The sequence below is a fragment of the Pezoporus flaviventris genome, unplaced genomic scaffold (genome assembly GCF_033815535.1).
Source record: "Pezoporus flaviventris isolate CSIRO_AGI_PZ_B2104156 unplaced genomic scaffold, CSIRO_AGI_Pfla_v1 ptg000079l, whole genome shotgun sequence".
Lineage (NCBI taxonomy): Eukaryota > Metazoa > Chordata > Aves > Psittaciformes > Psittacidae > Pezoporus > Pezoporus flaviventris.
In genome coordinates this window covers 887,721-914,649 of record NW_026892627.1, presented here as the reverse complement: position 1 = coordinate 914,649, position 26,929 = coordinate 887,721, and the positions used below count along the sequence as shown (strand labels likewise).

Below are 26,929 nucleotides of genomic sequence, written 5' to 3'. Positions count from 1 at the left end.
CACTCCTGAACCACCCACCTACCCTCAGATGCTCCTGTCCCTGCCCAATCTTCCTCACTCCTCTAAACTTAGTCTCCACACCCTCCGCCCCCCACATCACAAACAACTACAGACCCACTGGAGATCCTCTGAACCCCACATCCCTTCTCCCCCTCCCTCAAACCACCAAGCGCACCTCAGACCACACACACACACACACACACACACACACACACACACACACACACACACACACACACACACACACACACACAGGCCCACTTCAGACCTTCACACCCCTCCACCTCCCACCCCACAAACCACTCACCGCCACCCCCTCACCGACCTGCAGCGTGCGCTGCCTCAGAGCCCGCAGCCTCTCCTGCCGCCGCCGCGCTTCCTCCTCCAGCCTCCCGAAGACCAGGTCCGCCGCATCCTCCTCCGCCTCCACACCACCGCCGGGCGCCGCCATCTTTCCCCTTCACCTTATGCTCCGTACAACCAGCAGCGCGCATGCGCCCATCGAGCGCCGAGCGCATCCAACCTACCGAGCGCAGAGCGCGTCGATCGCCGAGCCTCGGCTGTGGGGCGCAACGGGGGGAGTGTCACATAAAAGCATTAAAAATAAATGGGATTTAACAAATAAAAGGCAAAATAGTCCCAAATCATCCTCTTGTGACATTGCTACGCTTATTCCCCCTCTCTCCTAGGGCGCGCAAGGCTCAATTGGGTTGATTGGAGGGCATGATTATTGGAAGGGGGTATTTTACATTTCCCGTCCCCCCTTTTACCTTCGGGAGGGAGAAGGTAAAAGGAGGGGTGGGAAAGGGTAACCCTCCCAGCATCAGGTACCTGAGGGGGGCCTTGTCACCGCCCCCCCGTACCTGGGGGAGGGCCCGTCGATGGTGGGGGGGGCGGAGCTGCCCGTGCCGTGCCGTACCGAGCCGTGCCGGCCCGGCATGGCTTCCCGGGAGCGGCTCTACGAGCTTTGGATGCTCTACTTCGCAAAGGTGAGGTCGGCACCGGAGGACCCCAGGCACACCCCAGTTCTTCTCCCCACCTCGGAGGGGGGGGTGGGGGGGCAGCACCTCTTTTAACCCCCATCACCCCGCTGCCTGCATTCCCCTTCCATAGGGGAAAGGGGAAAGCTAAACCCCGTCTACACCCCCCCTGCCGGCACCTCCTCCCTGTATCACCCCTGACTTGGGGGGGCACCACGTTCCCTCCGTACCCCCCACTGCGGCATCCCGTGATCCCCCCACCCCATTCTCCCCATTTGGGGGTCACTGTAACCTCCATCCTGCACCCGACTGCCGCATCCTTAGGGCCGCGACCGCGTGTCCGTCCCCCCCCCGTCCCCCCCCCCCCCCCGGATCCCCGTTGCCATATCCCGGAGTGACACCCTCCCGTGGCACACCCCGTACCCCGAGTTCCGAGATCCGGGACTCCGCCACCGCATCCCATCAATCACGGGGGGATTTGGGGGGTCCACACATCCCCTTACACCCGGCCGGGTGGGTTTGGGGGGGTCCTTTCCCCTTCCGGGTCCCCGCACCCTTGCCCAGCAGCAGGTGCGGCCGCGGTGACATTGGAGCAGCAGCAGGGGGGAAAGGGGGGTTCCCTGTACAGGGGGGAGCCCCTCGGCACCACCGCCTGCTCTGTCCTGTCCTCCCCATCCTATTTCTCTCTGCTGGGGCAGGTCCCACAGGCAGGGGTCCTGGAGAATGGGGGGTTCTGACCGGCAGCGTGGGGGACCCTCTGTATCCACCTCCAAAGCCCCTTATGCTTTGTTTTCTCCTTAAGTATCCGTGCGTCCAGGTTTGGGGAAGGGTACTTGGGGGGGAACCTGGAGGAAAGGATCACACAGCCCCCTGCGTCTCCCCCAGCTCCTATGCCATGGGCTGGGGTGTCCATCTCAGGGAGATTGGGGTGAAGGGTATTATTTCTTCCCCAGAACCCTGCCGTGTTCCCAGCACATGGCAGGGGGCTTCCAAGAGGGATGGGGACCCTGGTCCCACCTGGGGACAGGGACAGTGGTTGTGTCCATCTCCTCCCCTGGCACTACCATGTCCCCCCAGGACCCCTGGGGGGCTTGTACAAGGGGCACGTGCCACTTTGGAGTGTTCACACTCGCCAAGGGACAGGCACCAACCACACTCTCAGGTGCATGTGATGGTGCAGGGACAGACATGTGCCATGCCACACTGTCAGGGTGTGTGTACGTGGTTACATGTGGGCAGATGCCATGCCATTGGCATGTTCATGCTCACCCAGGTTCAGTTGTTGTGCTGTTTGGGTGTGAGGGGTTGTGTAGGGGTGGGTGGTATGTCCTTGTCTGACCATGGTCATACAGGGACATGGATGTACATGGGGGATATGTGCTATGCCTTCAGGGGTGTGTGGTGGTATGGGGGTATGGGACATGCTTTTGGGGTGTTCACACTTGCCCAGGGACAGATGCTGCACTGTTGGTGTGTGCATGGTTGTATAGGGACGTGCCTTCAGATGTGCATGCTTGTACAGGGATGAGTGACATATCCTTCGGTGCCTGTGATCATACAGGGACACATGCCACACTGTTGGGTGTTCGCACTTGCACAGGGATGGGTGCTGCACTGTTGGGGGCTGTGTGGTCATACAGGGACTCGTGCCATGCCATCAGGTGTGCATGGTCATATGGGGATGCTTGCCATGCCATCGCAATCTGCATGGTTGTACAGGGGACACATCATGCTGTCAGAGTGTGTGTGATTATACAGGGGCACGTGCCATGCTGTTTGGGTGTGCATGGTCGCATGAGGAGACATGCCACACCATCAGAGTGTGCATGGTTGTACAGGGGACACATGGCACACTGCTGGGTGTGCATGGTCCTGTGGGGACATGTGTCATGCTGTCAGGGTGTGCATGAACATACGTGGCATGCTCTTGGGCGCACATGGTCATACAGGGACATGTGCCACACCATTGGGGTGTGCATGGCCTTATGGGGACACCCTTGCATAGCAAGCATGCCGCATTGTCAGGGTGTGCACAGTCAGAGCCACACAAGAGGAACCAAGGCTGAGATGAGACCTCGGTGTCACCTCCCCAGCCAGGTCCTGTGCAAAGCTGCCCTGGCCTTCCCCATGGTGATGTCCCCAAGCACCAGGTGAGGACAAGGCTGCTGGGCCGTGTCCCTGTCCCACATCAACCTCTCCCTGTCTCACTGCTGGGTTTATTTTGAGGTTTGAATACAGCTGGTGATGACACTGGTCTGAGTGTCACCTCAAGGGCAGCGTTCCCCATCATCGCAGCCCTCCCCAGCTGGTGGGATCAGAGAAGGGCTGTACACTGGGAGTGCGGCTGTTATCTCTCATGGCTTTAAAATAGGGCAGAGCTCATGTCACTGCTCCACCGCTGCTGGCAGGGGACAGGGGTATCCCCAGGGATGTCGTGTGAGGTGGCCGTGCCACAGCAAGGATGGTGCTGGCTGTGTTGTCCTACACCATCCAAAGGGGATGGCAGGAACCCCAGGGGGTCCCACCACCAGGACACCCGATGCCCCCCCATGGGACTTGATGGCAGGGAGATGACAACCTGTTGGCTTTGCCACTGTCACTACTGGGCAGGAGTCCGGAGCTGCCGGCAGCAGTGCTGGCAAGGGATGGAGGTGCCGGCATGACATTCCCAGGCAGCACCGCGCCAGCCGAGCCTAGAAGCCACCCAACAGGCTCTGCCAGCCGGCAACCGGCTGGGACAGGCACTGGCAGCGGAGGCAGCCACTGGCAGGGTCCTGGTGAGCACTGCGCCGAGATGGGATAGGATGCTGGCTCCAGATGGGTGAAAGGGGGGGATACTGGGGAGGAGGGATGCTGAGAACTGGCAAAGTCAGGACAGCCCAGCTTTGGTTGCACTGATGGGAGTGGGGGGGACACAGGCAGGATTTGGCTTGTGGTTTTTGCACGATCTGGTTATCCATGGTGTTTGCGACCCACCGGGATGGAGCTTCGTGCCCATGCCATATGCCAGCTCCAGCAGTGGTACCCATCATCCCGTGTGCACTATGGTCACTACCATGTCCTTGGCTGCATCCCTGGCATATCCCAGTGCTGCTGTTGGGTGCATGGGGTTGGGGGCAACTGTTGGTACCCCAAACAAGTGCCAGGCAGCCAGCCGCGGTGGGAGGAAGCGCCGTTGGGGCGGCGGGTGACTTGGCATTTCCTGATCCTGTGGGGTTTGTTGTGTTTTTGGGTGCTTTGCACAAGAGCAAAGCGAGGCGGTGGTGAGAAAGGGAGGGGGGAACGTGTAGAATAGCTGCATCCCCCGTCCTGGTGCGGCTGCACCGACGCAGCTCACCCAGGATCATGGATGGCCATGGTGGCCAGGTAACAGGGTCTGGTTGGGGGGTAGGTGGGGGGACACCCCACACCCGGCTCACCCCACTAGGTGCTTGCAGCTGAGCGGTACCCAGTGGTAAATGGGGGAGTCTGGGAGGAAATGGGTGACATAGGGTTGAACGAATGAGACAGTGGGGGAGCTGGGTTGTGGGGGGATGCTGCTGAGGGGATCATGAGGTCTCCTTGGGGACCCCCACGTTGCGGAGGTGCCGACAGTACCTGAAGGAGTGATGGGGCTCCCCATGTCATGGGGGAGTTGGGGATGGGGAGGCAAGTCTCTGTGGGGACCAGGATGTCCCCAGGCAGGGACAGTCCCTGCCTGGGCTGAGGACAGCTGAGGGTGCTGCATGGGGGTGCATGGGGACGTGGGTCACCCCAAGGTGCTCCATGGGGGTGCTTGGGGACATGGATGACCCCAAGGGGCTGCACTGGGCTGCATGGGTCACCCCAAAGTTCTTTACTGAGGTGCTCAGGGACATGGGTGGCCCCAAGGGGCTGTGTTGGGGTTCTCTGGAACCTGGGTCACCACGAGAGGCTATACTGCGGTGCTCTGGGCAATGGGTGACTCTAAGGTGCTGTGTTGGCGCACATGGGTGACCCCAAGGGTCTACAATGCAGTGCTGAGGGCTTTGGGTGACCCCCAAGGGGCTGCATTGGGGTGCTCAGAGCTATGGTTGATCCCAGGGTGCTGCACTGGGGTGCTCAGGGCCATGGGTGACCCCCGTGGGCACTGTGTGGGAGGTGCCCGGCCCCGGGGTGCGGTGACAGCCGGGGTGAATCAGGCCATTGCACAACCACCGGGCTGGCTGTTGTTGTGTCAGGCAGTGCTGGCTGCCTGTGCCTGGCTCTGCCACCTGATTGGCTGGCAGCTGTCTGTAGGGGCAGGTGTTCTGAGTGCTGATTGGTCGGCAGGTCCCAGGGATGAGGTGTTCTGTGCAGGTCATTGGCTAGCAGTGGTCTTTAAAGGCCAGCGGTTCATACTGCTGATTGGCCAGTTGTTGTCTATGGGGCAGGTGGTCTTTGTATTGATTGATCAGGAGCTTAACAGGTTGTGCCGATTGGTCAGCAAGTCCACAGGTTGTACTGCTTTGAGTGCTGATTGGTCAGCAGCTCTACAGGTTGTACTTTTCTGATTGCCCATTGGCTGAAATGACCAAGTTGGGGCTTGACCACTCTAGCTGCTGATTGGCTGATACCTCCGGTGGCGGTGGTCACTGTGGGATCTGATTGGCCAGTGGCTCCCCACCCTTGCAGAAGGACCTCTCATACCTGCAGCAGTGGCTGGAAGTGTTTGTCATGAACTTCGAGAAGATCATTGCCCTGCCGTCGCTGGAGCCGCGGAGGTGAGACCACCCCAGCACCCTTGGGTGACACCCTGCGATGGGGGGGAGGAGGTGACATCCACAGCTAAATTGGGGGTTGCCGTGGCGGCAGCTCGTCCGCTCCCAGTGGTTTTCAGCCATCCGGTCTGAGGCTTCTGGAGGGGTTGATGGTGGAGGGGGCTGTGGGGTCACATCCTGCCACCCTGGGTTGTCCCTGTCACAGGCCAGAGGAGTCGGTGTCAGAGATCCCAGTGCTGCCGCGGGAGGTGCTGCAGGTGCTGAGCCAGCGGCTGGGGCAGTGCGTGGCCCAGGTCCCACGGGAGGAGGGTGCCGGGGCCAGCCTGGGGCAGGCGCTGCTCCTCCTCAAGTTCTTCATCATCATCTGCAGGTGGGTGACACCCCTCCATCGACACCCCTGGTGGGGAACCGGCTTGCCTCTGTCCCCACCGCACACACAGATATTCCTGGTTTCAGTCCTCCAGCACTGTAGGATGAGCCCCAGGTGCTGGGGGGACATGGAGGGGAGCCCCGTATCTCTGGGGTCTGGGCTGCCCCAAGTCTTTCCTGAAGGGATCGATCTGGTGTCACTCTGGTCCTAGACTGCCATGGACCACTACAGTGCCTTCCTGGATATGCATCAGCATCCTTGCAAAACACACCACCCCCCCACTGAAGTGTAGCATCCTGCTCCAAACTGCATACTCCCCCCAGAATGTAGCATCCCCCCCAAAAAGAGCATCATTCCCACCCACATAAAGAGCATCATCCACACCTAAGTGTATCACTCCCCATCTGAAGTACCTCCCATCACCCCAAAACATAGTATTTATCCCCCTCCCAAAGTGCATCCCGCTCTCCTTGGCTCTGCCGCCTCTGTCCAGCTGACATAAGGTGACCCCAATGCGTGAACCTCTTAATGTGTTAAATCCCACCTCCTACCCCCCGACCTTTTGCAGGAACCTGGAAAACATCCAAGCGGACAAAACTCCTGGTTTCATCCCAGAGGTGCTGAAGCTGCTGCGGGTCTGTGCAATCAAGGTGACACAGGGAGACAGGAGAACGACACAGGGAGAACCCCTGCCCTAGTTCTGGGGGGGACTCAGACAGAGGAGGGGTTTCTGGGGGGAAGGTTTAATTCTGCTCTGTTTTTCTGGCAGCTGAAGACTATCCAGGAGGATGAGCAGAGCAGGATGCAGCTGGAGAACGGGATGCTCTATGCCCTGCATCTCTGCGAGTGCTTCTTCGACCCCTACCAGACTTGGAGGCGGCAGCTGAGAGGGTGAGTGGGGATGCCCCCCCTCCACCCCAAAATCCCCCTCATTTTTCCCCCACACCTCACACCTCTCTTTCCAGGGAAATCATCAGTGCGAAGGAGAAGAGTAAATACAAGTTTGCCCCGGCCCCTTTGCCCCCTGAGTTTGGCACCTTCTTCCAAGGTAAAAGGGGGTCCTACCCCCACTATCACCCACTGCAGCTGGGCTTGCATGCTCCAGCAATGGGATCTGGAGGCACATAGAGGGTCAGTGTTGGGATCCATGGGTGTACAGAGCATCCAGGGGCATACCGTGCATGGAATGGGATCCAGGAGCACATATAGGGTCCATGGGGGCATATAATATTCAGAGGTAGGTATGTGATTCAAGGGCAAATAGAGGATTCTATACCTGACCCTGATTATTCTATACCTGTCCGTGCAAATATGGGAGCTTATACTTGCCCCAGGACGTCCTCTACCTGTCCCTGCAAACGTAGGATCCAACATCTTATACATGCCCCTGGATCAGTATTGATTCAAGGACAAATATAGAATCCTATACCTGCTCTGGGACCCTGTATGTGCTTGTAGGGAAGGTCAAGTATAGGATCCTATATTTGCCCCAGGATCAGGATGTGATTCAGGAGCCTATATCTGACCCCAGGACCATTATATGATTGGGTTAGACCTGGGTGATCTTAAGGTCTTTTCCAACCTTAACCATTCTATGATTCCACCATTGAAGGGCAAATATAGGAGCCTATACCTGCACCCCAGAATCCCAGGAGGCATATATAGGATCCTGAAGCAGGGGTTAAGTCCTCAACAACCTGGGGAGACTGCAAAAATTAATGCAAAAGGGACTTTTTCCTGGGGAAGCCCCCCCTAAAAAAAACCGCCTGGGGCAAAGGCATTGCAGAAAAACACCTAAAACTCCCAAGACACCCAACTGCCTGGAAATCCCCAAACTGAACCCTGTTTTTGAACAAAACCCCTCATATTTATTAGGACAAAATAACCTTCCCTGGTGCGACCAGAGCTGCAGAACACTTGAGCATCCTCATCAACAGCGTCCAGCACTCACATGGGCTGACTTTTGGGGTGGATTTGGATAGAAAAGGGATTTTTTTCCCTATTTTGGGGGATTTTTGGCTGCTTACTCTCTGAAGTAAATATTTCCCTTCTCATCCTCGCAGAGAGTTTCCAAGTTGGAGAGCAGCTCCCTGAAACACTCCAGCTCCGGCTTATCCATCTTTTGGGGGCCATCCTCTCCGGATCCAAGGTAGCACTGGGAAGCAGATGGGGAGGACTTGGGATAATCATCCAAGTGATAAGCCCCAAAGTTTTATTTATTCTAAGCAAGATAAACACTGGGATTAAACCGCTTCATTTTCAAAAGCCTTTAAAAACCATTATTCAAAATCCCAGCCCTAAATTCAGTGGGTTTACCTTTAAAGCAAATAAATGAAAGTGGGGTTTGAGTTGAAGCTGCTGGTTCATCACCGATGGGGTGGCAGATGAGAACTTCTTGTCTGAATAAATTTGAGCAGAAATAGGTTGTAATTAACCCAGTACTTAAAAATCAGGATTTAATTAATAGCTCCGAAAGTCACTTTAAATTCATTTGCACGCACCCAGGAGCAGGGTGCAGTGAGATGGGTAAAGCCTGCAGCGCTGGAGATGTTGAGATGAGCATTAATAGCTTTAAAAAGGGGGTTTATATTGCAATAGGCACCATAAAAGCCCCTCTCCCCCCATCATCCCGACAGCCCAACGCGCTGCGGGCCATCACGCCGTCGGCGGTGGAGGTACTGCTGGGGGTGCTGCAGCGGGGAGGTGGGGGACCCCCCCCCGTCCCCGGGTTGCTGGAGCTGGCGTTACGCAGCGTGGTGGCCGTGGTCCACGTGCTGCATGGCAGCAGTCCTGGCGCCGGCCCTGTGCCCTTGCGTGTCCTCCTGGATGGTTACTTCAGGGTGCTCAATTCAGACCTGCCTGTCGCTTCCTTGGCGCCGGAGGCAGCCGGTGGCCTCATCGCTCTCCGCGTGCTCATGCTGGGTAGGTGGCTGGGGATGGGGATGGGGACGGGGACATGGGATGGGTGCTGAGCCATCCTAACTTCACTGTAGATGCCATCCCGGCCATGCTGCACTGTGAGGACCGACCAGTCCTCCAGGCTGTCTTTCTCAGCAACAACTGCTTCGAGCACATCATTCGGCTCCTCCAAAACAGCAAGGTACCAGCGTTCCCACTTGGTGACACTAGGATTGGGAATGCTCATCTCCATCCTCACCCTTCTTGCTTCTAAACGATGCTGGGACAGGGTGACTGTGCTGCAGTGGCAACCGTGGGGTGGGGACCCTCTATAACCCCCTTCCCTCTTTGCCCCACCCCTTACCGGGTGCTGTTCCTGGAGCTGACACCCACTTCGTGTCCCACAGCTCTACCTCGGCAGCTCACGAGCGGCAAATGAAACCCAGGACAAGGTCCCCACACAGCCACCAGACAGGAATGGGCTCCAGCAGGTATCATGTGAGGCCACCCCATAACCAAACCTCCAGGTATGGTGTCCCGTCAATCCCATGGCTCAGCAGACTCACCACCCCCTTGTCCCTGTAGGTCTCCAACGGCAACTCCGATGCCATCGCGGTCCATGCTGTTGGGGTGCTCACCGCCATCATGAGCAACTCTCCCTCGGCCAAGGTGGGCAGCGGACCAGAGGCAGGGAGGACACCCCAAAAGCGGATGGGTTTGGGCATTTTCACTTTGTTAGGTGGGCTGGGGTGAAAGCAGCCTGTGGTGGGGTTCAGCAAGGGGTCCTACGTGCCTGTGTGCTTGCAGGAGGTGTTCAAGGAGCGCATCGGCTATGCCCACCTCTACGAGGTATTGAGGAGCCAAGGTCAGCCCACCCAACACCTGCTTCAGGAGCTCCTCAACATGGTGAGTATCCCACTTCTTCACGCTGAACAAAGCCCTCAGCGCTCGTGGTTTGTGGCAGATCTTGGCCCCCAACAGCCCCATTCCTTGCCCTCCAGTCCTCTCTACCCTGCTAGTTTCCAATGAGCTTCCTCCTGAAGGGTCTTGGGGCCATCTTTAGCTTGAAGTTATGCTCACTTTAGTGTACTTTTGAGCCCTTTCTGTTGTACTGCTGCTTGCTCCGGTACTGCTGGATGTGCAAGGTCTCCAAAGTGCTTGATTCATGGGGGGTTCCAAAGTGCTTGATGCACAGTGGTCTCTGATGCATGACAGTCTCCAAGACCCTTGGTGCATGGGTCTCCAAAACTCCTGACCCATGAGTCTCTCCAAGATGCTTGATGAAAGGGGTTCTCCAAGACTTTTGATGCATGAGGGTCTCTGATACATTTGATGCACAGGAGTCCCCAAGGGGCTTGATGCACCAGGTCTCTGCTGCCAGCCCAGAGCAGCCAGGGGGAGGATCCATCCCTCTCCACAAGGTGGAGGTGGCTGTACCAACCGACTCTTGTGTTTTGGCAGGCAGTGGAGGGCGACCACAGCTCCTTCCCTGTGCGCCCCATCCGCAACGAGCAGCCGCTGCTCATCCTGCTGGCCTGGCTGCCGGCTCTGGTGTGCCGGGAGCTGCAGATCTTCCTGTCGGGCTGGCTGCGGCGGCTCTGCGAAGCCTCCCTGCCCAGTCGCCTCACCTGTGTCAAGGCGGGCATGGTGGGCTCCCTGCTGGCTGCCCTGGCCACCGAGCCAGCGCTGCCCACTGCCTGCTCTGAAAACTTGCTGGAGCTGCTGCGGGCATTGGGCAGCCTCTCCATTCGCCCTGGAGAGCTGCGGCAGCTGCTGCGCCTGCTGCGGCGTGAGCCAGGTCAAGGACCACATCCCTACGTGGAGCCCGTCATCCGGGCGCTCTCAGGGATGGCACGGGTCGAGGGACCTCCCCGGGCACTGCAGTGCTTCGACCTGACACCCGGCATGGCGGGGATCATGGTGCCTACCATCCAGAAGTGGCCTGGCAGTGCCTTCGCCTTCCACGCCTGGTTGTGCCTGAGTGAGGAGGAGCCCGAGCCACCCGTGAGGCCAAAGAGGAGGCAGCTCTACAGGTGATGCTCAATGGAGGGACCAGGGAAACTAAGGTGAGGACGAGGAGGGGCAGCACCACCATCCTCACCATGTTCCTTCCCTACCAGCTTCTTCACAGCTGGCGGGACAGGCTTTGAGGCATTCTTCACCGCCGGCGGCGTGTTGGTGGTGGCTGTCTGCACCAAGAAAGACTACATGACAGTGGCATTGCCAGAATTCGCCTTCAATGACTCGGCTTGGGTGAGCATCACCCCAATCCCTGTCACTGTCTTCATCCCCATCCCCATTAATGGGGCAACAAGGACCCCAGGATGCCTGATGCCCCTCCTTGTCCACCCAGCACTGCGTTGACATTGTCCACGTTGCTGGACGCCGGCCCTTTGGCCAGAACATTGTCAGCATCTATGCCGATGGGCACCTGCGGAAAACAGCACAGCTCCGCTTTCCTTCCCTCCATGAGGTAGGAGACCCCACAACACCCCGACAGACCGCTCCCCATGGCATGGAGCTGGGGTTTGAGCACAGCTCATCTCCCTTCCAGTCCTTCACCTCCTGCTGCATTGGCTCTGCGGGACACCGGACCACCACCACCACTGCCACCACCGCAAACCACCCACCAGCTTCCCATGGGCCGGAGCTGGTCTTCCCCCAGCACCCTGCACTCGGCCGCTCCCAGTCTGTCCCCGCCGCACTGGGACCCCATGCTTGGACCCCTACTCAGCCTCCCACTGAGGGGGTGGTGGCCACCACAGCAGCCGGGAGCCAGGACACTGAGTGGGGCAGCCCCACCTCCCTGGAGGGTCACCTCGGCTCCGTGGCTATCTTCTGTGAGGCTCTGCAGCAAGCCCAGGTCAAGACACTCTTCTGCACAGGTATGTCAGGATGTGACTGGGGGAAGTGTGGTGCTGGTGCCCAGCAGGGTTTTCTCCACCATGCCCCAGCTCATCCCAATCCTCTTCCCTCAGGACCAAACGTCACATCACCATTTACACTGGAAGGTGACTTGGCGGAGCTCAGCAGCAAGCTCTTGCTGTACTACACCCCACAGGTGAGGAGAGCAACCCCTTTGGTGATGGGGACAGTGTAGGCACACCCTTAGCCATAAGTGACATCTCCAGGAGCATGAGGATGCTCTTATGGTGCTCTCTTCTAGGCCTGCAGGAACAACATCTGCCTGGACCTCTCTCCAAGCCATGTCCTGGATGGAAGGCTGACAGGGCACAAGGTGGTCAACTGGGACGTCAAGGTATGTTGGGTAAGGGTGGCACATCCTGGCTCATCAACCCTATGGCATGGAGGCAATTGGGTCCCTTCTCAGGTAGAAGGCCAGGGCAGGACCTCCGCAGGGTCTTGGCTAGCCATAGTGGTTCCCCTGGACTCTACAGGGACTCTGCCACATGGTATTGAGTCCACCAAGGACCTGCATGACCATAGGTCCCCTAAGGATCTGCCTGCCCCATAGACCCTCAGGCTGGGCACCATTGGTGGTGCCAGGGAGCAGGTGCTTTTTGGGGACCTGTTTCAGGTTTGTGCTGTAGGATGGGTCTGGGCACACCATGATCTTTGGTAGCCACAGGGCCTGGCTCTCCTCGGCTTGGGCTGAGCCTGTGAGCAGGCAGGATGGACCCCAGCTGCACATGTAACCTCCTGTTCTACGCTGCCATCACCGCACAGCACCCAGCAAAGCCTCTCACCTCCCTCTGGCAGGACGTGGTCAACTGTGTCGGTGGGATGGGTGTGCTGCTGCCCCTGCTCGAGCAAGTGGTGTCCAAGAGGGAAGAGCCAGAGGATGAGCAGGAGACCAGTGACCTGGTGGGGCCAGAGCTGACGTCCTCCAGGAATGCCCAGGGCATGCTTATCCCACTGGGCAAGTCCTCAGGTGAGGACCTTGGGGGATGTGGAGCAGGAACCGTCTTGCTCAGGTGGCTGGAGGTAACCCTGCTGTTAAGTAAGTGCTGCCTGGACTAAGCTGGTGTCTTAGGTCTTGCTAGAGGCAACCAAGAATGATGGGTAATGGAGAAAGTGTTGACATCTTTTAATGTTGCTATGCCCCAATTAGTCATAAACGAGCAGTTCTGGGAAGATGAGGGTGACTTCACCCTCCTTACCTCCAGTTTGCCTTTGCGTAGAGTCTCTGATGTCTGTAGAACTGGGTTCATGCCAGAGCCTTCTGCATAGGTGAAATGTGCTCTCTCCCAGTACCCCGAGCTTATTTCCAAGCTCAGAACAATAGAGGTCTCCACTTGCATAAATGTGGGGGAAAAGAGAGAACAGGCTGAAAATTTTGCAGAGAAACATTAATGGTGGGGGTCTCCAGGATGCTCTTCGCAGGCAGATACAGGCAGCGCTGTAGAATGGTGTTTGCGTGGGCACAGGGCTCACAGCTACTGGTGGGGCTCTGCCCTGTGCCTTGCAGAGAGCAGGCTGGAGAGGAACACTGTGGCCGCGTTCCTGCTGCTGGTGAAAAACTTCATCCAGAACCACCCCGTGAACCAGGAGAGCCTGGTGCAGTGCCACGGGCCGGCCATCATCGGGGCACTGCTGCAGAAGGTGTGGTGGGCTACTGAGGGCTCCATCCCGTTGTCCCCAGTACCATTCCCCAAAGGGGATGCCGGGGCTGCAAGCCTCACCTCTCACCCATGGCAGGTCTCCAGCCCACTGCTGGACATGAGCACACTGATGGCCTCACAGATTCTCATGGAGCAGGTGGCCTCCGAGGGCAGCGGGCTCCTGCTGCACCTCCTCTACCAGCATCTCCTCTTCGACTTCCGCATCTGGAGCAACAGCGACTTCGCCGTCCGCTTAGGTGGGAACCGGTTGTGCTTGGGGTGTTCTCCATCCCAACGGGCCTCCATGGCTACTCACAGCTTCCCCCTGCAGGTCACATCCAGTATCTGGCCAGTGTTGTCAAGGACTACAAGCAGCGCATCCGCAAGAAGTATGGGGTGCAGTACATCCTTGACTCCATCCGAACATACTATGGGTGAGCTGCCACTTGTAGTCAGGACCTCCATATGCTGTTGTGGTGGTGGGCTTCACCCCTTGGAGCTATAGCTGGGGGTAGACACCATTTTTGGGGTAATATTCCCCATGCAAGCACCTTTCTCAGTGTGGGAGCATGGTGGTGGGTGCAGGACCCTCCACTCCCCATGGCCATGCCCCATGCCAAGGCTCCACTCAGAGATTTCAGGGCTCATCCAGCCCCAAAATCCACCCCCAGCATCTCTCCAGCAGCAATGGAGAGCAGCATGGTGGCTCCTGCAGCAGGCTGACGCCCTTTTCTTATCTGGCCCAATGTGTTTCTGCGCACCAGTAGTAGTGAGGGTGCTCACATCCCACAGAGACCCAAATGTGTGGGGTGGACATTTCCCAGTGGGCAGGATTGGTTAGAAGGGATGTCCACAGTGGGCTGTCACAAAGCATCTTGGACTTCATGATGGGATTTGAGATCATGCTGGCAGTGGGTGACAAGGGGCAGTTGCGTACATCCCCAGAGGTGATGCCCATGTATGTCCATCCATCAGCACCTCCAGGGAGAAGACCACAGCCACCGATGACATCAAGACAGTGCAAACATCCCTCTTCAGCCTGGTGAAAGATTTCTTCTGCAGAAGCTTCTCTGGGGAGGAGATGCAGAGCTTGCTGAGCTATGTGGCCGGGGCTCAGGATGAGCAGCAGGTACAGCACCAAGCCACCCTGGTCCCTAAACACCTCCGTGTGCTGTGAGCTGGCCCAACACTTCGCAGCAGGTGGGGAGAAGCTGCTGAGGTCCCAGTGGGGTGCATGGAGAGCGGTGGACAATCAGCCCCATGTCCTGCAGGTCTGCGGGGCACTGGAGGTAATCCACAGCCTGTTGAAGGGCTCACCTGCCCAGGAGCAGCTCTTTGCCTTCCTCTTTGAGCCAGGCCATGTGGAGGTCCTCTTCTCACTGCTAGTGCAGAAGAAATTCTCTGATGAAGTGCGAGAGAGGGTTTTCAAGGTAAGGAAGGTCCCCAGTGCCAACCTCTTGCTCAGTGGCCAGTGGTACAGTGGCCACATTTCTCCGTCTCACCAGGTCCTCTACAAGATGCTGAAGTACGAGAAGGTCCCTGAGCGCAGCAAAAGCCGCCTGAAGCTGAAGGACATCGGGTACCATGGCCTCATCGCCTGCCTCAGTGACATCCCTGGCTCCATGCTGCTCTTCCGCTGCCTCTCGGAGCAGGTCCTCGGGGCAGGTACTATGTGCCCTACTAAAACCAGGCTAGCCCTGACTACCCATCCCAAACACATGCCATGGGGTCATCATGGTGGCTTCCCAAGAGGCTCAGCTACTGTTGGGACTGGGGACCTTTGGTGCTTCTGGGGACAGAAGGAGGTGTCGCACCACTGTGCTCTCTCTCCTTGTCCATAGACCCTCCCAACTACAAGGACCTAGTGGCTGTGGTTTACCTGTCCCACCGGGCTGAGTTGACCGTCCGGCTCGACATCTGCCGCAAGGTGAGCAGGGCAAGGAGCGCAAGGGGCTGTGGCTGGGTTGTCATCCTGGGGCTGAGTTTCCTGGGCACTCAGCCATGCCCAAACTCAGGGGCCATGGGGATGGTGGTAACGCCTCATGCACAGAGTTGCCAGCACCTGGACGTATCAGCATGGAGATGGTGCAGCCTCAGCACCCCGTGATAGTTATGGAGGATCTGAGGTGCTCATGACCAAGCATCCTGTCCCTTGGAGGAGCCAACCCCCAAGAGGCAAGCAGGAGCTGGGGCAACAACATCAGGTCTCCCCCTTTTCTTTCTCTTGCAGCTCTTCCACTTGATCTATGCGCAGCAGGACATGGTGAAGCAGCTGGCGAGGATGGCTGGCTGGCAGGACACACTCACCAAGCTCTATGTCAAGGAGTCCTACGAGTCCCGCCAGCACAGCCTGAGCAATGGGAGCAATGGGGGCTGCCTGGAGCTCCTCCGCCTCTCAGACCCTTCTGGCAAGGATGGGGCAAGCCCACCACCAGCTGAGCTGCAGGAGCTGGATGTTTTCCTGCCTCTGGGCTATGAGGCCTCAGACCAGGAGCTCTCTGAGGGCTTCTCTGACCACTCCATCTCCCCAAGTGGCCGCACTAAGTCCTTCCACTCCTACAACTTCAGGTCTTTTGACTCCTCCGACCGGACTAGCCGCTCATCCTCCAATCCTGGTGATGGTCCTCCCTTTGATGGTGTCTACCACCCGCTCTCGCCTTTCTCCACCTCACCATTTGACCTGGGGCTCGACCTGGCCAGCACCAGCTCCATCGCCACAGCTGAGAGTGGCACTCAGACCCCTGCCAGCGGCCCTGGCACACCGTCACCCCTGGAGAGCTTCAAGCCCTTCCCAGGGATGCGAGCGCGCAAGAGTTCCAGCCTCTCAAATGTCCTGGATGAGAGCAGCTACCAGGACATGCTGCCCAGTGACAACATTTCCAACACCAGCAACCCCCAGGTGAGCCCCAGACCATCGTGCCCACCACCCTGGACTATGCTGGAAACAGAAGCTCTCACCCTTCCTCTCTGTTGGCAGCAAACACCTGAGGAGGAGCTGTGCAACCTCTTGACCAACATCATCTTCTCGGTGACATGGCGTGGTGTGGAGGGCTGGGATGACGTGGCATGGAGGGAGCGCGGGCAGGTCTTCTCCGTCCTCACCAAGCTGGGGACGGCGTGCGAGCTGGTGCGGCCTCCCGATGAGATCAAGCGCAGGTGAGTCCTGTGCAGGTCTGGATGGGTGCGTGCCGAGGGAGGACCACCCTACAGAGCTGCCTGCTCTTCCGCAGCCTGCTGGAGATGATGCTGGAGTCAGCACTGACAGATCTGAAGGAGTCAGGGCCAGCCACCCTGCCCGGTCTCACCCACAATGCCCTCAAGCTGCTAAGGCTGCTCCAGGACTTCTTGTTCTCCGAGGGACACAACAACCAGGCCCTGTGGAGCGAGAAGGTGCATGGGCACGAGCAGGGGTTCCTTATCCCAAACCCGAGCTCTGAACCCTAATGCTAACCCCTAAGTGCTGATGTTAGCCCTAACCCTAAACCCTGCCCCTACCTGCAGCACTTGAACCTAACCTTAGAAAATAATCCTAAACCGCAAGCCTAACCCATAACCAGTAAATCAAGCCCTAACCCTAAAGCTTAGCCCTAGCCCTACACCCTTGCCATAAACCTGACACTAACTCTAAACCTTAACCCTAACCCTGCAACTTTACTGTGAAGCCCAATGCTATATCCTAGCCCTAACCCCTAATTCTAACCTTTAACCCCACTCCTTCAACCTTACCATAAACCCAGATCCAATACTCTAATCCTATGTGCTAAACTCTAACCCTAAACCCCATCCCTAACTCTTAACCTGTAAATCTAACCCTAGCCCTTGCTGTAAATGCTCATCTTACACTATTGCTATAAAGCCTAAACCTGATCTTAAACCCTAACCTCTACATCCTTACTGTAAACTCAAAACCTTAGCCCTATGTTCTAATCTATAACCCTAAACCTACCTCATAACTATACCTCCTGAATCCAAATCCTAAACCTTAAGACTATATCCTTGCTGTAAATCTTGGCCCTAACCCCAATTCTATACCCTAGCCTTAACCCAAATCTCCACCCTTAACCCTAACCCTACACTCTTACAGGCAACCAAAATCTTAATCCTATACCCTAAACTGTAAGATGAATTTATAATTTACAAATCTAACCATACCTCCTAAATCCTAACCTACACCTTAACCTTACATCCTTGCTGTAAACTTCAACCCTAATCCCAGTCCTACACCCTACCTCTAACCCCAGTCGTAACCTTTAACCCTATCCCTCCACCCTTACCATAAACCCCTAAAACCCTATATGTAACCCTGATGCTAGACCCGAACTGATTTGTCATTAGGCCCTTGAGTCGGGATTCTAACCTACCCCTATGCTCTAATCCTGACCCCTACCCATAACCCAAACCCATGTCAAGCAAAGCCCCCCCCATGACGGGGACAGACCTGGTGGCTTTGCACCCACCCAGCCAGAGAGGTGGGGGGTGCGTGGCCGGGTGTGGGTCTCACTGTGCCCCCCCAGATCTACGAGGGGGTGAGCAGTCTGCTGGACAAACTGGGCGTCTGGTACCACCTGGCCAATGGCACCTCTGACCTCAAGGAGATGGCCCAGACGGGTCTACGCATCCTCGTGGGCTACATCATGCTGCAAGACCCCCAGGTGGGTCACCCTGTCCTGGGGTGAGACCCCAGCCCTTGATGCAGGGCAGCTGGCCCCATCTGATGGCCGTGTCCTCCCCAGTTGCACTCGCTGGCGTATGTGAAGCTGCACAGCCTCCTGCAGACCTCCTCGGCTCCCAGAAAGGATGAAGCTTGCTACCTCCTGGGCAAGCTGGAGACCCCACTGCGGCGCTCACTAGAGGCCAAGTCAGAGACCTTCTCCTGGTTGGTGCCCATCGTCCGTACGCTGATGGACCAGTGCTATGAGACCCTGCAGCTGCAGCTCTTCCTGCCCTCGCTGCCTCCCACCAATGGCAGCCCCACTTTCTATGAGGACTTCCAGCTCTTCTGCACCACACCGGAGTGGAGAGGCTTCATCGAGAAGCACGTGGGTCCCGTGGGGCATGGGGTGGCATCACTATCGCAGGAATACTCTCGCAGGCTTAGAGATGGGTCTGTGCTGTGGCAGGGTTCCCATGTCACCACCAGAGTGGGATAGCCTGCAGGGCAGGGATGCTTGTAGCCTGGAGGATGGTTGGTGGGTGCCCAGCCCTGCAAACACCTCACCTCTTGTCCCGGTTCTATTGGTAGGTGCAGCCCACCATGGCCCAGTTTGAGATGGACACCTTTGCCAAGAGCCACGACCACATGTCCAATTTCTGGAATGCCTGCTATGATGCTATGATGAGCAGCTCGCAGCGACGGGAACAGGAGAAGGCAGCCAGTGGCAAGATGTTCCAGGTATTGCCTGTTCCTCTCCCCTGGGATATCACCCTGGGAATGTGCTTCTGGGGGCATGTGCTTCTGGGGACATGCTTCTTACCCCGAAGATATCATCCAGGAGATGTGCTCCTTGCTCTGGGGTTGTCATCCTAGCAACATGCTCTTCTCCCTGAATAAACAATCCTGGGGATTGTGCTCCTCATCTCAAGGAATGTCATCCTGGGGACATCCTCCTCACCCTGGGGACATGGTCCTTGGAACATGCTCCTCATCCTGGGAGTATCATCCCAGGGACGTGCTTGTCAACCCAGGGACATTGTTTCATGTGCAACTCACCCTGGGTGTGTGCTTCTTACTCCAGGGTCATCACCCAGGGGTCATAGGGATGTGCTCCTCACCCTAGGGACATTCATTTTGGGGATGTGCTTTTCACCCTGGGGATGTCATCATGGGGAGATCTTCCTCACTCTGGGGACGTTGTCCTCAGGATGCACTCCTCATTCCAGGGACATTGTTCTGGGGACATGCTCCTCACCCCAGGGACATCATCCTGGGGATGTGTTCCTCAGTCTGGGGATGTCATCCTAGAGACATTCTTTCCCAGGGACATGCTTGTCAGCCTGGAAACATTGATCCTGGGGATGTGCTCTTCATCACGGGGACATGTTCCCTACCCTGGGGACACTGCCCTCAGGAAGTGCTCCTCATCCTGGGGACGTTTTTATAGGGATGTGCTTCTCATCCGAGGAACATCATCCCAGAGATGTGCCCATCATCCTAGGGATGTGCCTATCATCCTAGGGGTGTGCTCTTTACCCGAAGTATATCATCCTGGGGATATCCTCCTTGCCTTGGGGACAACACCCCATGGACATGCTCCTTACCTTGGGGATGTCCCCAAGCCCCAGCTCTGCTGTCACTTCACTCTCCTGCTCCCTTGGCAGGAGCTGGTGCTGGAGCCAGTGGCAAAGCGCTCCAAGGTGGAAAACATTCGACATGCCAACGTGCTCAAGCAGGCCAACAACCACCACAGCACCGTGCTGAAGCAGTGGCGGTCCCTGTGTCGCCTCCTCACCTCTCCCCGCTCCGCCTGGGCTGACCGGTGAGCCCCAACCTGAGTCCCCATAGAGGGGTGCCATGGCTGGGCGTCCCCAGGGTGCCTCACCTTCACCTGCCTGCAGGAACCCACCGGAGGTCCGCTGGAAGCTGTCAAGTGCTGAGACCTACTCCAGGATGAGGCTGAAACTGGTGCCCAACCTGAATTTTGACCAACACTTGGAGGCCAGTGCCCTACGGGACAACTTGGGTGAGGCTGATGAGAGTGGGGCACCCAGGGGTCCCCATATGCCACAGGCAAGGGGGTGCCAGCGTTGGCTGTACATGGTGGGGTTGAGCTGGAAGCTGTCATGGACCCTGTTGGGATTGGGGGGTGTGATGGGGTCCTTCACAGGACTTGTCCCCCAGCTGTGAGGGGGGCCTCCTGACCCCCTCCTCATTGCAGGAGCTGACCACCTCCACAACCCTGCTGAGTCCCTCCCGCTTGCCATGGCCAAGGAGGCCAAGGTGAGCGAGCTGGAGGACGACCAACTGGCCGAGGAGGACCTCCCCGTCCTGGACAGCCAGTGAGTGTTCCCATTCCCTGCAATGGTGTTGGCTCAACCAGACTGGGAGTGTCACCAGTGGGGTGTCCTCACCCCCCTGGGTGTCACCCAGGGCTGAGCCCAAGGAGCAGAACCAGCGGGAGAAGCTGGTGGTCTCAGAGGACTGCGAGCTCATCACGACGGTGGCTGTCATACCCGGGCGCCTGGAGGTGACAACCCAGCACATCTACTTCTATGACGGCAGCAGCGAGAAGGAGGAGACGGAGGGAGGTAACAGCATGTGCTAACTGGGTGGTTCCTGCAGCAAGGCGGGGTGAGGACCCCCCTTACCCATCCGATCACCCCAGAAGCCCATCACACTGGGTGCTGGTTGTTTGGGGGGTGGGCTCCTCCCATTCCCAGGGCAATGCTGGCCCCAGTCACTGCCTCGGGAGTGGGGGTCTGGGTGGATGGTGGCACCCATGGGGCTCTGTGTTCGCGTCTCGGCAGGGATCGGCTATGACTTCAAGCGCCCCTTGTCCCACCTCCGGGAGGTCCACCTGCGCCGCTACAACCTGCGCCGCTCCGCACTGGAGCTCTTCTTCATTGACCAGGCCAACTACTTCCTCAACTTCAGAAAAAAGGTGGTGGCAACCTTCCTGCTGCCCCAAACCCCTCCTGGGGCCTCAGCACTGCCCAGGCTCCAGGCACTCCATGTCCTCCCCTCCATCCGCACAGGTGAGGAACAAGGTGTACTCCTGCATCCTTGGCCTGCGTCCCCCCAGCCAGATCTACTTTGGCAGCCGGTCGCCTCAGGAGCTGCTGAAAGCCTCAGGGCTCACACAGGTACCAGCCCTGCCTTGCCCACCTCCACCCCATCTCTCTCCTTCTTCTTGGCAAAGGGGGGGATGCCCATGGACCAGGGATGGCCATGGGACTAGAGATGGCCATAGGCTAGGGATGACCATAGGATGGGGAATGGTCATGGGACTGGGCATTGCCACAGAATGGGAATGGCTGTAGGACCAGAGATGGGCACAGAGTGGGAATGGCTTTGGAGCCAGGGATGGCCATGGAATAGGAGTGGCTGTGGGATCAGTGATGGTGGACCAGAGATGGTCATGGCATGGGGATGACCACAGTACCAGGGACAGTCTGGGACTAGGGATGGCCATGGGACCAGCACAGCCATGGGGTGGGAGTGTCTGCCCCATCTTCTGCCTCTGCCAACCCATCTTGGACACCCTTGCTTCACCCTAGAAATGGGTCCTGAGGGAGATCTCCAACTTCGAGTACCTCATGCAGCTGAACACAATCGCAGGGCGCACCTACAATGACCTCTCCCAATACCCTGTGGTGAGCCCCATCTCCCCCCACTGTCCCCCAGTGATCCCATGTCCCCCTCCAGCCTCACCCACCTCCCACCCCCTGCAGTTCCCCTGGATCCTGCGGGATTACGTCTCAGAGACCCTTGACCTCACCAACCCGGCAGTGTTCCGGGACCTATCCAAGCCCATTGGAGTGGCCAATGAGCGGCATGCCCAGGAGGTGAAGGAAAAGTGAGTACCCCACAAATGAGGGATGGGGGTGCAGGGAGTGTTTGGCTGGCTCCTGGTGGACCCCCTTCCACCTCGCCCCCAGGTACGAGAGCTTTGAGGACCCCACAGGCACGGTGGACAAGTTCCACTACGGCACGCACTACTCCAACGCAGCAGGGGTCATGCACTACCTGATCCGCACCGAGCCTTTCACCACCCTCCACATCCAGCTGCAGAGTGGCAGGTGGGTGCCCAGCGGGTGCCTCCCGGGGAGGGGACATCAGTGAGGATGAGCAGGCTCCAACCAGTTGTCCTGTGCTACCAGGTTTGACTGCTCAGACCGTCAGTTCCACTCGGTGCCAGCAGCATGGCAAGCCCGCATGGAGAACCCTGTGGACGTCAAGGAGCTCATCCCAGAGTTCTTCTACTTCCCAGAGTTCCTGGAGAACATGAACGGTGAGGGGCACCCATCATCCCCACCATGGGAACAGCACCCATGGGGGCGCTGCAGGGATAAGCATCCCTCACCCCCTGCCTGCTCTGCCTGCAGGCTTCGACCTGGGCTGCCTGCAGCTCTCCAACGAGAAGGTGGGCGATGTGGTGCTGCCCCGGTGGGCACGCTCCCGTGAGGACTTCATCCATCAGCACCGCAAAGCCCTGGTGAGGTGGCGGAGCTCACCCAGCCCGTCCTCTGCTCCCATCCTTGGGGGAGTCGCTGCAGGGGGTGGTGGGCATTTGTGGCCCATCCTGATGCGGCCCATCCTGATGTGGCCCATCCTTGGACAGGAGTCGGAGTATGTCTCAGCCCATCTCCACGAATGGATCGACCTCATTTTTGGGTATAAGCAACGAGGCCCGGCTGCAGTGGAGGCCCTCAACGTCTTCTACTACTGCACATATGAAGGTGAGCCATGGGGCAAGTAGATGGGGGGAGCACCTGCAAGGTGTCCCCCGCATGACTGTCCCCATCCCCAGGGGCTGTGGACCTGGATGCCATCGCTGACGAGACACAGAGGAAGGCTCTGGAGGGCATCATCAGCAACTTTGGGCAGACGCCCTGCCAGCTGCTCAAGGTAGCTTATACCCCCACCCCAAAACACCAGCCCCTTTCGGGAGGCCACCCCCCTTCTCATGGGTACCCTTGGCCCTCCAGGAGCCCCATCCTGCCCGGCTCTCAGCAGAGAGTGCTGCCCGGAGCCTGGCCCGTCTTGACACCCGCTCACCCAATGTCTTTGAGAACCTGGACCAGCTCAAGTCCTTCTTTGTGGAGGTGAGGACAGCCCTAGGGGAAGGCTGGCTAGGACTGGGGTGGGGGGGTGTGGCCAGGAGAGCACCCACCAGGTGCTGTCTCCCTGCAGGGCATCAGCGATGGGGTGGCCCTGGTGCAGGCTGTGGTCCCCAAGAACCAGGCACACTCCTTCATCACTCAGGGATCACCTGACGTCCTGGTGAGTGCAGGGGAACTGAGGCATGGGTGCATGCTGCTAGCCTGGGGGGAGACTGGGACCAAACCCCCGGAGGGCTCTAGTGGTGGGAGCTATGTCACCTCCCTCTCCATCTCTGCCTAGGTCACCGTGAGTGCCAACGGCTTGCTGGGGACCCATAACTGGTTACCCTATGACAAAAACATCTCCAACTACTTCAGCTTCACCAAAGACCCCACTGTCTCCAATGCAAAGTGAGTTGGGCACTTGGTACCCGGCGAGGGTCCCCAGAGGTGCCACCAGCCCACTCATTGCTCTGCCCCTGTCCCATGTCCTTCCCCACCAGGACCCAGCGCTTCCTGCAGGGCCCCTTCGCCCCTGGCGCAGACCTCTGCTCCAGGACACTGGCTGTGTCTCCCGATGGGAAGCTGCTTTTCAGTGGGGGACACTGGGACAACAGCCTCTGTGTCACCTCGCTGGCCAAAGGGAAGGTCGTTGGGCACATCACGCGGCACATAGGTATGTCCTCCTCCAGTGGTGAAGGTCTGATGTTGCCCTGATGGGTTTGTAGTGCCATGGGGGAAGGCAAGGACATGTGAGAGGGTAGGGGATATCTCCCAGTGCCTCCCATCTTCTGCAGACAGTCCAGGCTCTGTCTCAGTCGCAGGATGGGATTAGGGTTAGCAGCATCTCCACCCCCCAAAATACATCTTGATGCTATCCCCTGGGGTCAGGGGGCCAAGCATGGTGGGATGGGATGAGCACCTCACAGTGTCCCTCTGGGTATCATAGATGTTGTTACCTGCCTGGCACTTGACCTCTGTGGCATCTACCTCATTTCTGGGTCCCGGGACACCACCTGCATGGTGTGGCAGGTCCTGCAGCAGGTAGGGTGTTGATCCTTACCTCATGTTCCAGCCATGATGGGGTAGGGAGCCCTACCCCATGCTCCAGCCACAGAGCTCGTGGTGGCACTGCCACCAGGTCACTGAGGCCCTCGTGTCCCCAATGCCAGGGTGGGTTTTCCAGTGGCTTGGCTCCCAAACCCGTCCAGGTCCTGTACGGTCATGATGCCGAGGTGACATGCGTGGCCATCAGCACCGAGCTGGATATGGCAGTGTCAGGATCCAAGGTGAGCTGGGGTGGGCAGCAGCATGGGTGGCAGGGTGAGCAGTGCCACCATCATCATTACCTTGTGTCCCCTTAGGATGGCACCATCATCATCCACACCATCCGCCGGGGTCTCTTCATCCGGTCCTTGCGGCCCCCCGGCGAGAGCTCGCCACCCGCCATCCTCTCCCACTTGGCTGTGGGGCCGGAAGGGCAGGTGGTGGCCCAGACCGCTGTGGGTCAGCGAGCCTGCTTGAAGGTATGGCCAAGTGTCACTGCATCCTCCCTGTCGTCACAATCAGCGTGTGTGCTCCCCCCGACTTTGCGCTGTCTTTCAGGACAGGTTCGCGCTGCACCTCTACTCCGTGAATGGGAAGCACCTCTCCTCCGTCCCGCTGGATGAGGAGGTGACAGCCATGTGCCTGACAGAGGACTTTGTGGTGCTGGGGACCATGCAGTGCGGGCTGGAGATCCGTGACCTCCAGAGGTGAAGGCTACCGCCCACCTTGTCCCACTCCAACCACCTCCTTAGGGTGCCCGGTGGGATCGAGGGGTCCCATCCCATCACTTGTCTTCTCACAGCCTGAGGGCAGCCGTGGCCCCTGTGCCCATGCGGGTGCCCATCCACAGCGTGTCCGTCACCAAGGAGAAGAGTCACATCTTGGTGGGGTTGGAGGATGGGAAGCTCATCGTGGTGGGGGCTGGGCAGCCCGCAGAGGTGAGCGTGGACCCCCAGTGGTGATAGGACTAGGAGGGTTGTACCTCAGTGTCCCCTGGGTGCTGCTGGGCTGGAGATCTCTCTTTGTCCTCCTTGGTCTCCAGAGCAGAAGTGGACAGGGGTGGGGTGGGGAGATACGGAGGAGGAGATATGGTAAAGGGAGGAAATGGAGAAAGAGGTGGATTATAGGGAAGGGGATGGAGATGGAGGTGGAGAAGGGGACGGTGGTGGATAGTGATGACGATGGGGTTGGGAAAGGGACCCAGGTGCAGATGGGAAGGGTGATGGGAGAAGGGATGGGGATAAGAATGCGGATGTGGAAGGGGAAGGGGATAAGTGGGGGTGAAGCAAAGGATGGGGGTTTGAAGGGGCTGTGTGATGAGAAAGGGTGGGAGCGATGGATATTTGGAAGAGGATGGAGAAGGGGATGAGGATAGGGATGGAAAAAATGGGGATGGAGAAGGGGTTGGACATTTGGGAGGTGACAGTGATGGAGAAGAGGATGGGGAAGGAGAAAAGGATAAGGATGGAGAACGGGATGGAGGTTTGGGAGGTGATGGGGATGGAGAAGGCAATGAGGATGGATAAAGGGTATGGGGATGGGGAAGGGGACAGGGTGTGGGTGCTCATCCCCTCTCATCCAGGTGCGACCAGGCCAGTTCCACCGGCGGCTGTGGCGCTCCACGCGGCGCATCTCCCAGGTCTCTGCCGGGGAGACAGAGTACCACCCTGCCGAGGGCAAGGCCTAGGCTGGCACCCAACACCCGCCCAGGGCGCCTGGCACGCAGACAGGGGTGCCCCTGCACCCGCAGAGCCGGGGGGCCGGTGAGCCCCGCACTGCCCGCAGGCTGCCTGCTCAGCCCATCGCCCGTGGCCTTATCCAGCTCCCGGTGGGGTGGGGGGCGCAGGATTGCCCCCCCAGTTTTAGGGGGACGTGTCCCTCCATCCTACAGAAGGATGGGGGAGGGGAGTCGGCGGTGGGGACCCCTCGCTGGGAAGGGGGGTACCACGTTCCCCCCACCATTCCGCTGGCCAGGAGCCGGCCAGTGTGTTCTCTCTTCCCCCCTTTTTTTGTTGTTTTGTTGGTTTCTTTTCTATCCATTTTTAGACCTTTTACAGAAAAAGAAATTAATAATAATATATCTATGGGAAATAAATGCGTGCAAGGCCCCTGTCCGCCCTGAGCCGGATGGGGGAGTGACACCCCCTCTGTGGTATCCCACGTTCCCATGTGACCCCCTCTTCCATGTATCCCACTCTCTGGTGTGTGTGTCCCACCCTGGGGTGTTTTGAAGCCCTTTCTGCCTTCACCACATACTGAGGCCATCCCAGCACAGCCTGTGCTCCAGGCTGGAGACCAGCAGGGCCCCATGGCAGCAGGACCCAGGCAGGCTGGGACATGGGGGACACACATGTCATGAGTGCAGGGGAGCGCAGGAGCCCATGGGGCTCAGCAGCCGTGTACCCATGTGTGACAAGTGTAAGGGGTCCCAGTAACCCTGTACCTATATCATGGGTGTAGGGGGTCTCATCAGCTGTGTACCCATGTGTCAGGAGTGGTGGTGGCTCTCAGCAGCCGTGCATCCATATGGCAGAGCTGGGGAAAGGGGGGCTTTGTCTCATCAGCCGTGTACCCATGAGTGCAGGGGGTCCCAGC

General features: G+C 58.3%; 2 protein-coding genes across 2 annotated transcripts in view; one reads left to right on the top strand and one right to left on the bottom strand.

The window, feature by feature from the left end:
• Positions 1-676, bottom strand: part of CCDC12 (coiled-coil domain containing 12) — a 46,219-nt gene extending 45,543 nt beyond the window's left edge. The window contains 1 exon segment of the mRNA XM_061474514.1: positions 326-676. Coding sequence (XP_061330498.1) covers positions 326-661 — 336 coding nt within the window. The 5' untranslated portion in view covers positions 662-676.
• Positions 677-849: 173 nt separating this feature from the next.
• Positions 850-26,429, top strand: NBEAL2 (neurobeachin like 2). The gene is made up of 55 exons (XM_061474535.1): positions 850-989; positions 5,613-5,701; positions 5,904-6,068; positions 6,637-6,718; positions 6,838-6,959; positions 7,034-7,116; positions 8,132-8,217; positions 8,705-8,990; positions 9,062-9,168; positions 9,374-9,457; positions 9,552-9,635; positions 9,774-9,872; positions 10,428-10,999; positions 11,087-11,219; positions 11,320-11,439; positions 11,521-11,851; positions 11,945-12,027; positions 12,133-12,225; positions 12,687-12,858; positions 13,396-13,529; positions 13,626-13,785; positions 13,860-13,962; positions 14,504-14,657; positions 14,800-14,958; positions 15,034-15,193; positions 15,370-15,455; positions 15,759-16,427; positions 16,506-16,684; positions 16,759-16,918; positions 18,043-18,180; positions 18,262-18,567; positions 18,771-18,920; positions 19,847-20,004; positions 20,084-20,208; positions 20,404-20,524; positions 20,616-20,773; positions 20,993-21,126; positions 21,221-21,328; positions 21,743-21,838; positions 21,917-22,041; positions 22,124-22,264; positions 22,346-22,476; positions 22,571-22,680; positions 22,807-22,924; positions 22,996-23,093; positions 23,174-23,290; positions 23,379-23,468; positions 23,589-23,698; positions 23,791-23,963; positions 24,237-24,331; positions 24,460-24,576; positions 24,652-24,813; positions 24,893-25,041; positions 25,137-25,272; positions 25,917-26,429. Exons 1-55 carry the CDS (start codon positions 882-884, stop codon positions 26,019-26,021), a joined length of 8,334 nt encoding a protein of 2,777 aa, XP_061330519.1. The 5' UTR covers positions 850-881; the 3' UTR covers positions 26,022-26,429.
• Positions 26,430-26,929: the final 500 nt, after the last annotated feature.